This window comes from Rana temporaria, chromosome 3 (assembly GCF_905171775.1).
Source record: "Rana temporaria chromosome 3, aRanTem1.1, whole genome shotgun sequence".
Classification (NCBI taxonomy): Eukaryota; Metazoa; Chordata; class Amphibia; order Anura; family Ranidae; genus Rana; species Rana temporaria.
The window spans coordinates 489202167-489216084 of record NC_053491.1 but is presented as its reverse complement, the minus strand read 5'-3'; the positions used below and the strand labels follow the sequence as shown (position 1 = coordinate 489216084).

Sequence of the window (13918 nt, the reverse complement as noted above, 5' to 3'; positions counted from 1 at the left end):
ATGATGTAGACATCACGAGGGGCACATGCACGGCTAACATCCTCCTGTCTTTTCCCTTCCAGGTGACTCGGCATATGCACTTGGGCCCCATCTCCTGACTCCATACCGGAATCCCCAAACCAGAGGAGAGAGAAGATACAATGCTGCACACATACACACCCGTGCAGTGGTGGAGCGCACATTTGGCCTCCTGAAGTCCCGTTTCCGATGCCTAAATAATTCCGGGGGGGGGCCCTGTTGTATTCCTCAATCTTTGTGTGTCAGATCATTGGTGCATTTTGTGTGCTGCACAACTACGCCATGATAAAGGGCCTGGAGATTGACATATGTGATGACCTGACCCCTGAGCCACACAGTCCCCCCCCCCTGCCCAAGGCTACCCCGTCTGCTGAAGGAACAGCAGTCAGGAGTTGCCTCGTGGAACACATCTTTGCACGTTAAACACACACATTCATCATGGCACACGAACAATGCACACCACTGTGGTCCCTAACTCACACACACCACATCCACATCACATTGGTTTAGCCCAAGTCCACCACACAGGACTTGGGAGCAGCAACGCCACGCCAAGGCACGAATGATGTTGCTGTACATTCATACCACATCCACACGGTCGTGGGGATAACACCTCCCCGACGATCCAAGGTGACCCCTGCCAGTTGACATGCAGTGCTGGCAGAAATGGCCTTGTGCCTATCTGAACACATTGGCCACACACACATACTCACACACCAGTCACACCGTAGCACTGACATCACTGGGCAAACCCTGCCCCTGCAAACTGGTGTCCAGTCACCATGAACACTTCTGCACTCCTGACCGTGTGCAGTCCGATGGTGCTGTGACATCCGTGAAAAGGAAAAAAAATTTGGACCATGCAATTATCCGCCATGGCAAGCCCTTACAGGTGCACAGCACATGCCTCTGTGCACGTCACCCATCAAAAAAATAAAAGCTCAGACTCTGAGCTGCACTCGTGTTGCCATTGTCCTCGGGGCAGTCACTTGCCCTCTCGCGGCCCATGCCTCGTGCCCAGGGTTCTACTCCACAGTTGTCGTGGCGATGACTCGGGTGGGGCATCTCGTGGCGGATCATCCCCTGGGCTGACGCTCCTGGAGCTGGTTTGATATGTTGCCTGCATCTCCTCCAAGGCAATGGCAATGTGGGTCAGCACGCCATTTGTTTTTCAGCCTGCAACTGCCTCTGACTGCCATTGTGTTGGCGCTGTAGGCGCCTGTTCTGGTGACCCTCGAACTGTATGGTGGCCGTGTTGGCCTGCACTATCACGCCCAGGCTGTTAACCTCCGCCACGATCCCTGCTGCTGTTGCCTGCAGTTCCTCTCTAGTAGTGGTGTTATTTTCCTTGGTCGCCTGCATGTCCGATCCCTGGTCCTCAGATGTTGACGGACCCCCTGCTACCATGTGCTGGTACATGCCATCCAGGGTCTGTGACTGGTCACACAGGCATGTGGCCATGGCTGCACAATTGGCATTGACCTCCTGCAGGCAGTCAGAGATGGCCATGGTGTGTTTGGCCTGATGGTTGAGGCACTGCTGCATTGTGGCTACGGTGCTCTGCACAACCAGCACTCAGCCTGTGCCTTCGCCGAGGACCCGACAAAGGAGGCTAGGCTGTCACGGTGGAGGTCGATGGCAATGTTCCCTCTCGAGCCCTTCTTGGACCGATCTGGCTACACCCCTGGTCTTGCTCAGGGCCTTCCTGGGAGTAGCATTTGGTTGCGTTCCTCTGGCCGGGGTGGCCCTTGAAGGCGTTCCTCTGGCCGGGGTGGCCCTGGGGGGGGGGGTTCCCCTGATGGGTGTCGAGGTCGTTAGATGGTTTGCGACTTCCACCGTCTCGGAGGGTCTGGCGCAGATGGTATCCTCATCATTAAGGTACAGGCAGTCCTCCTGTTGGATGTCCACAGGCTCATCCAGAACGATCTCCAATGCACATGTGTGTGCACTCCCCTCCATCATTGCTGCAGCCACAGCGTGTTGCCCAGCTTCGTGGCTTCCCAGGGGGTCAGACTGAGGAACATATTGCTTGCCTGACGTGGGTCGTCCAGAGGCAGATGGTGGTCCAGCTTCCTCCAGCACATCTGGGGATGACACACAGCATTCACATGTTGGTGGGCCCACACACTTGTCACATGTTCCCTTGCACCCCCTCACATGCTTCACACCGGATGGGGAATGAAACACACTTACCTGCCCTCAAGTCCTGTTCGCTGGAGTCAAATCCCTCCAGGCCCTCCACCTGCTCCTGCTTCAGGCAGCTGGCTATGACCTCCTCTTCAGCAGTCAGCTTTAAAGTACTAGCTGATCCGCCTCCCTTGGCCTCTTTATCTTTGCCAGCTTTTCCCTGACACGCCGACGCATATCATTTATTTTTTTTCTGGACCTCCTTCCATGTCCTTGTTTCATGGCCGAGGGTGTTCAGCTCCAGGGTCACCTTCTGCAAGTTTTCCAGTTTCCTGGCCTTGCTTGTCCTCCCGCTCTGTGCTCCGTGGAGGTAGGTGAGATGAGTTGGGGACTTCAAAAACACGACAAAAAATGCACTCTATCTGAATTAAACAACATTTTAAAAATGCACACATTTAGGGGGGGGGGGTGGACAAGGACTACAACGGAGGCCAAAAAAACTGGGGGATATAGGGAGACACCAAATGGAGCACTACAATGGAGACAAAAAAATGGGGGAAGTGACTAGACTAGGTGTGTTTGGGCCCAGAATAGAATGCTGGAGAGGTTGTCTATTGGAAATATGCATGTAGGCAAAAAAAAAACCATAACAAGCTTACAGCATGCATGGGAACAAAGGGAAAATCCACAGCATATTACAAACAGGTTAATTAGGGACTGATTGGAAAATAAAAAAAAAGCAAAAAATACATAATTTGTGAGGTTTAAGGACACAACTTACCTTAATATAGTCCTCCTGCAGAACCTGGATTATGGCTGAACAGGATTCCGGGATTATGACGCCCAGAGCCTGGGGGGAGATGCCCGTTGAGAACTTCAAGTCCTTAAGGCTTCTACCTGTTGCAAAGTAGCGCAACGTAGCAACTAGCCGCTGCTCAGCAGTGATGGCTTCCCGCATAACGGTGTCCTGCCTGGTGATATATGGTGACACCAAAGCCAAAAGCTGCTGGAATACGGGGGTCAGACATCCTCAGAAAATTCCTGAAATCATCAGGGTTATTTTCTTGGATCTCCCGCAGCAGAGGCATATGAGAGAACTGGTCCCTGCGGAGAAACCAATTCTTGGCCCACAAACTCTCACCCTGTTCATGGACCGGAGCCGGGATAAAACACAAATCCCTGCACCAAGCACAGCACGATTTTGGCGACAAGAACGTACCCGTAACATGGCTAGAAAATGGTTGTCTAATTAGATCTGACTAAAAAGAACACCCTGAAGAACAGAAAGGCCTCTGAAGAACGACCTGAAAACCAGTAATGAGCAGACAAGAACGCAATGCAAAAACAAATACGAAACTGACTACAAGCACTGAAAGACAGATACGAACCCAAAAGCACAAACTGTACGACAGAAAACTAAATTTAAAGCACGAAGACTGAAAAGCGCGAATCGTCTCTCACCAAACTTTTACTAACACTCAGTAACACGATATCAGCAAAAGGAGGCCGTCTTCCGCATGGAAATGGCCCTTTATTTTGTTCATACCGAAAAACTAACTTTATATGCGGCATTAGTCTTAGAATGTGAATAGTAAAATGTAGAGAACATTGGGTGGTGATGTGGGACGTTGTTGGGAGGTCTTCTGACACTGGCACTGTAATGAAAATTGAAGGACGGGGTGACAAACATTCTATACAATTTCTGTAGAACCCATTGGAGGTCTCTGTAGTTATACAGATAATGAGAGAGATGATTGAGATTTCCCAGATTATGGAGAATTTATTCCTCATCCCAAGTTTTATCATTACAGATGGGGGATGGAAAAATCAGATCCACCAATAATAATCTTAGTCAGGTCCTACAATCTTCCACAAGGTTTCACCCCCCATCCTCCGCTTTCTATCCAATGTGTCAGTATAACTGAGCCAATCAGATGTGAGCTTTCATCCTGTACACAGCACACCCGGCATACAGTCTGCTATTCCAATGGTTGGATGGCCATGAGTGTGTGGCCCCTGCCATGGTGAGGACCCCTCACTTTTCCATCATTTCTTACAGAGCACAGTATGAGCCCCTCCCCCTTTTCCATCATCACAGCAACATTTCCTCCTCTAACACTCATTTTATTCTTCTATGAAGGTTTGGAACCTGGAATGTATCTATAGACAGAAGAAGATAAGAATATGGTGTGTGGGAGCTCCTCCCCGTCTCAGGTAATACATGGCTCCTCCCCGTCTCAGGTAATACATGGCTCCTCCCCGTCTCAGGTAATACATGGCTCCTCCCCGTCTCAGGTAATACATGGCTCCTCCCCGTCTCAGGTAATACACGGATCCTGATATGAAGAGAATGTCCAGAATGGAATGATATCAGAGTAAAGTGATATGAACTCTCACATTTTATTTTCTCTTTCTGATCCTTAAAGGGGTTGTAAAGGAAAAAAAAAATGTTCATAATAAGCATCCTTTACCTGCAGACATTCCTCTTTTCACTTCCTCATTGTTCGTTTTTGCTCAGAAGTTGCTCTATTTCTTCCCTGTTCTGTTCACTTCCTGCTTGTCTGGTTTTACTGACCACTGTGAAGGGAGGCTTTACTGCGGTGGTCAGTAACGTGCTCGCCCCTCCTGGGAACTACATCTGTGTGGCAGGACGCTCTCTACATGTTAGAGACTTCAAGGAGGTGTGAATTACTGGGCGTGCCGCAATTCATACTGGGAAATGTAGTTCTTACATGAACAAGTAATGCAAACCAGGAAGTGAATGAGAGAACAGAAACTAGAACGCCGGAGGTGATATAGATGAAGGAATTTAATAGGTATTTACTCATTTTTTTTATCAGAATCATTACACTATTCTGTCTGTCTACCTTGCAGATATTCATTTTAGGCAAAACATTTTTTTCATTTACAACTCCTTTAAATATAGAATTCCAGTAATAATAATCTTTGTGTTCTTTTCCTCTTCTAAATGGTGTAATTTCTGCTCAGTATTGTCCACTTCCTGTGTTGTTGTGTGACCAGTGCCCCCTTCACAGCGCTGATCTGATAGGGACACCCGCGCATGCACGCTCCCATTTATTGTACTACAAGCCTGTGGTGACACACAGGCTGCACCGCATGTACAGGGGCCCAGACATCAGATCACTGATGACCAAACATTACAACAAACTTTATTCATACAAGACACGGTCCTGTTATGTCAAAGTTTACTGACAATACATTTTACTGACTTAATTTTCATTGGAATTTTATTTTATTTTAACCATCATCACCCAGAATTCTGTGTCCCCCCTCCAGGCAGATTCTGTGTAACCCCCCTCCAGGTAGATTCTGTGTCACCCCCCTCCAGGCAGATTATGTGTCACTCCTCCAAGGTAGATTCTGTGTCACCCCACAGGGTAGATTCTCTGTTACCCCCAGGGCAGATTCTGTGTCACCCCCCTCCAGGCAAATTCAGTGTCACCCCCTCCCCTCCAGGCAGATTCTGTGTCACCCCCCTCCAGGCAGATTCTGTGTCACCCCCCCTCCAGGCAGATTCTGTGTTACCCCCCAGGGCAGATTCTGTGTTACCCCCCAGGGCAGATTCTGTGTCTCCCCCCCTCCAGGCAAATTCAGTGTCACCCCCTCCCCTCCAGGCAGATTCTGTGTCACCCCCCTCCAGGCAGATTCTGTGTCACCCCCCCACCAGGCAGATTCTGTGTCACCCCCCTCCAGGCAGATTCTGTGTCACCCCCCTCCAGGCAGATTCTGTGTCACCCCCCCTCCAGGCAGATTCTGTGTCACCCCCCCCTCCAGGCAGATTCTGTGTCACCCCCCCCCCTCCAGGCAGATTCTGTGTCACCCCCCCTCCAGGCAGATTCTGTGTCACCCCCCCCCTCCAGGCAGATTCTGTGTCACCCCCCCCCCTCCAGGCAGATTCTGTGTCACCCCCCCAGCAGGCAGTTTCTGTGTCACCCCCCCAGCAGGCAGATTCTGTGTCACCCCCCCCCAGCAGGCAGATTCTGTGTCCCCCCCCCCCCAGCAGGCAGATTCTGTGTCACCCCCCCACCAGGCAGATTCTGTGTCACCCCCCCACCAGGCAGATTCTGTGTCACCCCCCCCCCCCCCACCAGGCAGATTCTGTGTCACCCCCCTCCAGGCAGATTCTGTGTCACCCCCGGGGGCCGACCTTGTGTTCAGGTGCCCTGTGCGAGCTAATCATGTGGCACCCCCCCATCTCGCCCCCTGGTCACCTAAACATACATAAAGAGGAAAAAAATATTTGTAACAAATAATTTGTTTCCCAAAGCGTCTTTCAGGACAGCACCTTGAGATAGTGATTCCTCCCTCTTCCTCAGGAAACACCTTCCAAATCTTTAAATGGAGGCCACTCCCCAGAACACTCAGTTTTTGTGTTTAGTCCGGCCGGAGGGAACATCTTCTTGGAGGGGAGTCTATATCTAACAGGTGCACCTGGAAGACGGCTTCCCTCCTACCTTTCTTTTTATGGTGTATGCCATTGAGACCGTCCGTCCTCCCATCCTACCCGCTCGGCAGTGGTAGTGTTCGGGCTCCCCTTCCCTTCATGGTACTTGGTGAGAGCCAGTGAAGTGCTCGGCGGTCCGCTTGGTGGACACGCGCATGCGTGTTCCGCCGCCATTTTGCCGTGGTCAGGATGTATGCGGTCGCTGAGATTTTGCGTTATTTCTGGCGTGTCCACAGGAGGAAAGGATAGGATGGAGGCTGGGACCTATTTCCGCTTCCGGTCCGGCGCAGCGGCATTATAGGAGCCCGGAAGCATGCTGTAAGCCACAGGTGAAGCACTGTCATCTGCCATGGAGGGAGCAGATGCCATATCATTTTCAGAGTCTCCTCCAGAGAGGTTTTTAGTAAAAAATCCTTGGCCATGAGGTCCTCCTTAAAAGAACTCATGCAACAGGGAGTAGTGACACAGGTTCCACCAGCAGAGCAAGGTCTAGGATTTTATTCCCACATCTTCCTGGTAAGAAAACCCACAGGAAAGTTCAGAATGATCCCCTAGAGAAAAAGGCCAGGGTTCAGGACGTCGTAGTGCAGCTGTAGTCCAACCAGCCTATAACTATAAGGCAGGTGATGTCGGCACTGGGGATTTTGACCTCAACCATGACGGCTATTCAGTGGGAAAATCTTTCTTCTGAGGTCTTGGGATCACAGGCTCAGCTCCCTGGACACCCAGATAAAGGTCCCGGCCCGAGTGAAGAGATCCCTCTATTGGTGAAAGGATCAGGAGATCCTTTCGAAGGGCCTAGAGTGGTCTTTTCCAGTGGAGAAAAGACTGACCACAGACACCAGTGCATGGGGATGGGGAGCCCACTTGGAAAGAGACTTCATCCAGGGATCTTGGAGGAAGGAGGAGTCAGTACAGTCCTCAAACTGGAGAGAGCTAAAGGCGATTGCTCTGGCCCTAGAAAAGTTTTCACCGGTTCTCCAGGATCGCCATGTCCAGGTGATAACAGATAATGCTACAGCAGTGGCATACCTAAACCAGCAAGGGGGCACGAGGTGCAGGGCCCTGCAGACTCTTGATGCAGACATTCTGCTGTGGGCAGAAAATAATTTTCGGTCCCCGTCAGCATTACATCTAAAGGGGTCCCTGAACAGGATGGTGGATTACCTAAGCAGACATCAGGTACGGGAGTCAGAGTGGTCTCAGAACTCGGAAGTCTTTGGGGAAATCTCCAACAGGTGGGGTCTCCCAGAAGTAGACCTCTTTGCCTCGAGGGAGAACTCCCAGGTGCCTCAATTCTTTTCCCTAAGGAGGCTGGACGAGTCCTTAGGTATAGATGCTCTGGCACATCCTTGGAGGTTTCGCCTGTGCTTCGCTTTTCCCCCATTCCAGTTGATTCCCCTAGTGTTAAGAAAAATTCAGAGGGAAAAGGCACCAGTCATTCTGATCGCTCCATACTGGCCAAAGAGAGCGTGGTTCTTAACGGTCCTAGGTATGGCAGCCGGGCCATGTTGGCATCTACCCCTCAGGCAGGATCTGTTAGCGCAGGGCCCTGTGTTTCATCCAAATGTGTCCACTCTCTCCCTTGCAGCATGGTTTCTGAAAGGCAACTTCTGAAGAGAAAAGGGTTTTCGGACCGGTTAGTTTCTACAGCAGGAAGAATGTGACAAGGGCTATCTACACGAAGGTGTGGAAAGTTTTTTCGACCTGGTGTACCTTGTCGGATCAGGATCCTAACGACCTTAAATCCATTTTGGAATTTCTTCAGGAAGGGGCGGATAAGGGACTGGCAGGTCAACACTCTAAAAGTTCAGGTATCCGCTTTGGCAGTGTTCCTAGAAAGGCCTATAGCCTCAAAACCCTTGGTAGGTAGATTTTTTAGAGCCCTCACAAGATCTAGACCGACCCAAGTTAGGGGTTTCCCAAAATGGAATCTCTTGGTAGTGCTAAAATCCATGGCTGGCAAGCCATTTGAACCCTTAAAGGATATTTCTCTTAGGCCCCGTACACACGACCAAACATGTATGCTGAAACTGGTCCGCGGGCCTTTTTTCAGCCTACATGTTCGGTCGTGTGTAGGCGCGAGCGGGCCGAATTCCAGCAAACATTTGCCTGCCGGGCCTTTTCCCAGCGGGCAAATATTCCTGGACGTGTTTTAAAACCGTCCGCTGGAATCCTGCCCGCTCGGACATGTACGGTCGTCAGTACAGACCTACCGTACATGTCCGAGCGCCCGCCGTCCCTCGCATGCGTCGAATGACTTCGACGCATGCGTGGAAGCCTTTAAATGGCAGGCCCGCCCACGTCGCCGCGTCATCGCCGCGGCGACGACGCGGACACGCCCCGCGTAGTGTTTACGCGCGGACTTCTGTAGGATTGTTAGTACAACCATCGTACAGAAGCCCTCTGGCAGGCATGTACGGTGAAAACGGTCCGACGGACCGGTTTCACCGCACATGTTTGCTCGTGAGTACCCGGCCTTAGAGATCTTACCTTTAACCACTTAAGCCCCGGACCAATATGCAGCCTAAAGACCCAAGGGGTTTTTACAGTTCGGGACTGCGTCGCTTTAACAGACAATTGCGCGGTCGTGCGACGTGGCTCCCAAACAAAATTGGCGTCCTTTTTTCCCCACAAATAGAGCTTTCTTTTGGTGGTATTTGATCACATCTGCGGTTTTTAGTTTTTGCGCTATAAACAAAAATAGAGCGACAATTTTGAAAAAAAAGCAATATTTTTTACTTTTTGCTGTAATAAATATCCCCCAAAAACATATATAAAAACATTTTTTTTCCTCAGTTTAGGCCGATACGTATTCTTCTACCTATTTTTAGTAAAAAAAATCGCAATAAGCGTTTATCGATTGGTTTGCGCAAAATTTATAGTGTTTACAAAATAGGGGATAGTTTTATTGCATTTTTATTTTTTTTTACTACTAATGGCGGCGATCAGCAATTTTTTTCGTGACTGCGACATTATGGCGGACACTTCGGACAATTTTGACACATTTTTGGGACCATTGTCATTTTCACAGCAAAAAATGCATTTAAATTGCATTCTTTATTGTGAAAATGACAGTTGCCGTTTGGGAGTTAACCACAGGGGGCGCTGTAGGAGTTAGGGTGCACCTAGTATGTGTTTACAACTGTTTGGGGGTGTGGCTGTAGGAATGACGTCATCGATCGTGTCTTCCCTATAAAGGGAATGACGCGATCGATGCGCCGCCATAGTGAAGGACGGGGAAGCCGTGTTTACACACGGCTCTCCTCGTTCTTCAGCTCCGGGGAGCGATCGCGACGGAGCGGCTATAAACAAATAGCCGCGCCGTGGTCCCGGATCGCTCCCCGAGCGGACCCGACCTCCGCATGTAGCGGGGGGGGTCCCGATCGGACCCCCCACCCGCTAATAGGCGAGGACGTACCCATACGCCCATGTGCCTGTACGTGCCATATTGTGGACGTATATGTACATGGGCTGGTCCTTAAGTGGTTAAGACTTTATTCCTAATTTCTATAACGTCAGCACGCAGGATTAGCTAATTACATGCCCTGTCAATAAGGGAACCTTATTTAGTTTTATTTGAAGATAGAGTTGTTCTTAGAACAGATCCTACGTTTTTACCGAAGGTAGCTTCGGTAGTTAATCATTCTCAAGATATTGTTCTACCTACTTTTTGCGCAAATCCCTCAGGGGAAAAAGAGACTTTTTTTTATATGCTAGACGTGATAAGGACTTTATTATGTTACCTTGAAATAACAAAGTGCTTCAGGCATGCAGATTCTTTATTTGTTTTGTTTGGGGGTAACAAAAAAGGGTACCAAGCATCAAAGGGTACCTTGGCTAGATGGCTGAAGTTAGCTATTCGGGAGGCCTACTTGCATGCAGATGAGGTTCCACCAGAAGGGATCTGTGCTCACTCAACGTGAGCGCTTGCAGCCTCATGGGCAGAAAGAGCTGGTGCCACCCCGGAGAAAATCTGCAAAGCGGCTATGTGTTCAAGCTTTTGCATGTTTGTGCGGCATTACAGGTTGGACCTCACTTTTGCTGGTGATCAGGCGTTCAGCAGGAAAGTCCTACAAGCTGTCATCCCGCCCTAAGGTGGTAAGTCAGTGGTATCCTCTCAAGGTGCTGTCCTAAAAGACGCTTTGGGAAAATTCAAGTTAGACTTACTGGTAACTTGTTTTCCAGAAGTCTTTCAGGACAGCAACGACCCGCCCTATTGGTTTGATGTGCCATGCTGTGACTAACGTATGTGTTTATGTGTTCCAGCCAGGGCCGGAGGTTTCTCTGTGACAACTGAGTGTTCTGGGGAGTTGCCTCCATTTAAAGATTTGGAAGAAGGTGTTTCCTGAGGAAGAGGCAGGAGTCACTATCTCAAGGTGCTGTCCTGAAAGACTTCTGGAAAACAAGTTACCGGTAAGTCTAATTTTTAATTTAACTTTACATTACACAGCACCCTGCATCGCTGGACCCCTTTTCATTACACAGAACCCTGCACCTCTTTACATTACACAGCACCCTGTGCCTCTGGACCCCTTTACATTACACAGAACCCTAGAGCTCTGGACCCCCTGCATGTTACACAGACCCCCCCTTCAATGCAGACCCCCCTTCAGTGTATCCACCCCTTCAATGCAGACCCGCCGTTCAGTGCAGACCCCCCATCAGTGTAGCCCCCCATTCAGTGCAGCCCCCTCGTTCAGTGCAGCCCCCTCGTTCAGTGCAGCCCTCCTTTCAGTGCAGCACCCCCCTTCAGTGCAGCCCCCCTGTTCAGTGTAGCCCCCCTCGTTCAATGCAGCCTCCCTTCAGTGTAGCCCCCCATTCAGTGCAGCCCCCCCTTCAGGACCTCAGATCAGCGCAGCGGCACATGCGCAGCTGGTCCCCTCCCCCTGTTTACACATAAAAAGAGAGGAGGCAGCTTCACTCGGCTGTGCCTGTGTGACATCCGGGATCACACAGACAGGCAGCCCGTGGCTGCAAGAGGAGGGGATGGTAGGTGCCGCGGTGTCACCCTGCACCCCCCTGCACCCCCTCCCCCTCGGCTGCACAGCTCGCACACCCAAAAGGCCGGCCCTGATCACCCCCCCCCCCAGGCAAATTCTGTGTCACGTCCCCCTCCAGGCAGATTCTGTGTCACCCCCCTCCAGACAGATTCTGTGTCGCCCCCTCCCAGTTCACTGTGTGTCACCCCCCCTCCCCTAGTTCACTGTGCCACCCCCCCTCCCCTAGTTCATTGTGTGTCACCCCCTCCCAGGGCATTGTGTGTCACCCCCTCCCAGGGCATTGTGTGTCACCCCCTCCCAGGGAATTGTGTGTCACCCCCTCCCAGGGAATTGTGTGTCACCCCCTCCCAGGGAATTGTGTGTCACCCCCTCCCAGGGCATTGTGTGTCATCCCCTCCCAGGGCATTGTGTGTCATCCCCTCCCAGGGCATTGTGTTTCACTCCTCAAAGCATGGTGATTCACCCATCCTACTGCAGAGCATTACATATTGTCACCCCCTTGTTTGGACCCGAACGGCAAACCCCCAATGAAGTCTATGGGACACAAACTGCAAAAAAGTCCCCATTTTGAAAGCTTATATGCAAGTAATTGGCATAAAAATGGTATGGGGGCTGCTTACTGCCCTGGGGGAATTTTTTTTGAAGGAGCCGTGATTTTAATGATTCTTAAAGTGAAACAATAAAAAAAAATCCTGTAAATATTGGAGAACAGAAAAATAATAAAACCCGTCCTGGCTGTTCCAGGGATGGGAATGGGGCTGACCTTCAATATTCTGAATACAATCGTCTCCTCGGTCGGCTCTGCTACTGATATTGGGATCTGCAGATCTTCCTCGGGTCACATGATCCCAATTCTTCTGTGGATGTTAAGTAGCCAAATTACTGATATGACCGAGTCCCTGTGTAACATGGAATGATATACACATCACATTCACATATATATGTATTGATGAAACATTTCGTGGAATGTATACAATGTAATATCTCAGTGTAATTGTACAATTATCTCTTGTAGACGGCCAGAGATTTGTCTGGTGATTGTGTCCCGGTGTTGGGTCTGCTGGACCTCTTCCATGTATAGAGGATGTACTCACCGACACCTCGGATTTCTCTGCAATCTTCTAAAGGAAAGTCTTCTACTCTTCATGGATATAATGGTTGCCTCCCATTGTGAATTCCCTCTTCTCCTCTCTGTAGGATTCCGCACTTTCCAATATTATCAATACTTACTATGATGATGATGATCCGACTCATTATTAGAACTCATTCATGGCGAGAATTTTTTCTTCTAGTTTCTCAATAAAAAAAGCAGTGAAATTGTATTTTTAACTCTATAAAGTAAATGGTGTATAAAAATAAGTAGCGCTTATACAAATATACATAAGGAATGTTTGTTTTCACAGGCCTTCAATGTGAACAAAGTGTTAACCTATTACATCAATCACCCTGTGACATTTGTGAATAAAATATATATAAACAAAGTGTATATAAAGCATAAGTCCATTAACCACTTAAGGACCGCCGCACCACGATATACATCGACAGAATGGCACGGCTGGGCACAAGGGCGTACAGGTATGTCCCCTTTAAGAACCCAGCCATGGGTCGTGAGCGTGCAACTTATCCGAAATCCAGTAACCACACCCGCAGACCCGATCGCCGCCAGTGTGCCGCGATCAGGTCACAGGAGCTGAAGAACGGGGAGTGTAAACAAACCTTTCCCCGTGCTTTCTAGTAAGCCTGTCACTGATCATAGGGAATAACGATCAGTGATGTCACACGTCCAGCCACGCCCCCTACAGTAAAAAAAAACAATTGGACACAATTAACCCTTTCAGCGCCTACAGGTTAACCCCTTCACTGCCAGTGTCATTTTCACAGTAATCAGTGCATTTTTATAGCACTTTTTTTGCTGTGAAAATAACAATGGCCCGAAAATGTGTCAAAAGTGTCCGATGTGTCCGCTGCAATGTCGCAGTCACAAAAAAACACTGATCACCGCCATTACTTGTAAAAAAAACTGTAATAATAATGCCATAAAACTATCCCCTATTTTGTAGGCGCCATAACTTTTGCGCAAACCATTCAATAAACGCTTATTGCGATTTTTTTACCAAAAATATGGAGAATACGTATCGGCCTAAACTGAGGAAGTGGTTGGTGTCAGTGGGGTAGTGGTTGGTGTCAGTGGGGTAGTGGTCGGTGTCAGTGGGGCAGTGGTCAGTGGGGTAGTGGTCGGTGTCAGTAGTAGACACCGTCCACTGACACTGTCCACTACCCCACTGACACCGACCACTGCCCCACT

At 49.7% G+C, this 13918-nt stretch overlaps 1 protein-coding gene across 2 annotated transcripts in view; it reads left to right on the top strand.

The window, feature by feature from the left end:
• Positions 1 to 13097, top strand: part of LOC120933760 (NACHT, LRR and PYD domains-containing protein 3-like) — a 66690-nt gene extending 53593 nt beyond the window's left edge. For both annotated transcript variants that reach the window (XM_040347148.1, XM_040347149.1), the window contains exons 9-10: positions 4286 to 4359; positions 12629 to 13097. In XM_040347148.1, coding sequence (XP_040203082.1) covers positions 4286 to 4325 — 40 coding nt within the window. In that variant the 3' untranslated portion in view covers positions 4326 to 4359; positions 12629 to 13097. The remainder of the gene's footprint in view (positions 1 to 4285; positions 4360 to 12628) is intronic.
• Positions 13098 to 13918: the final 821 nt, after the last annotated feature.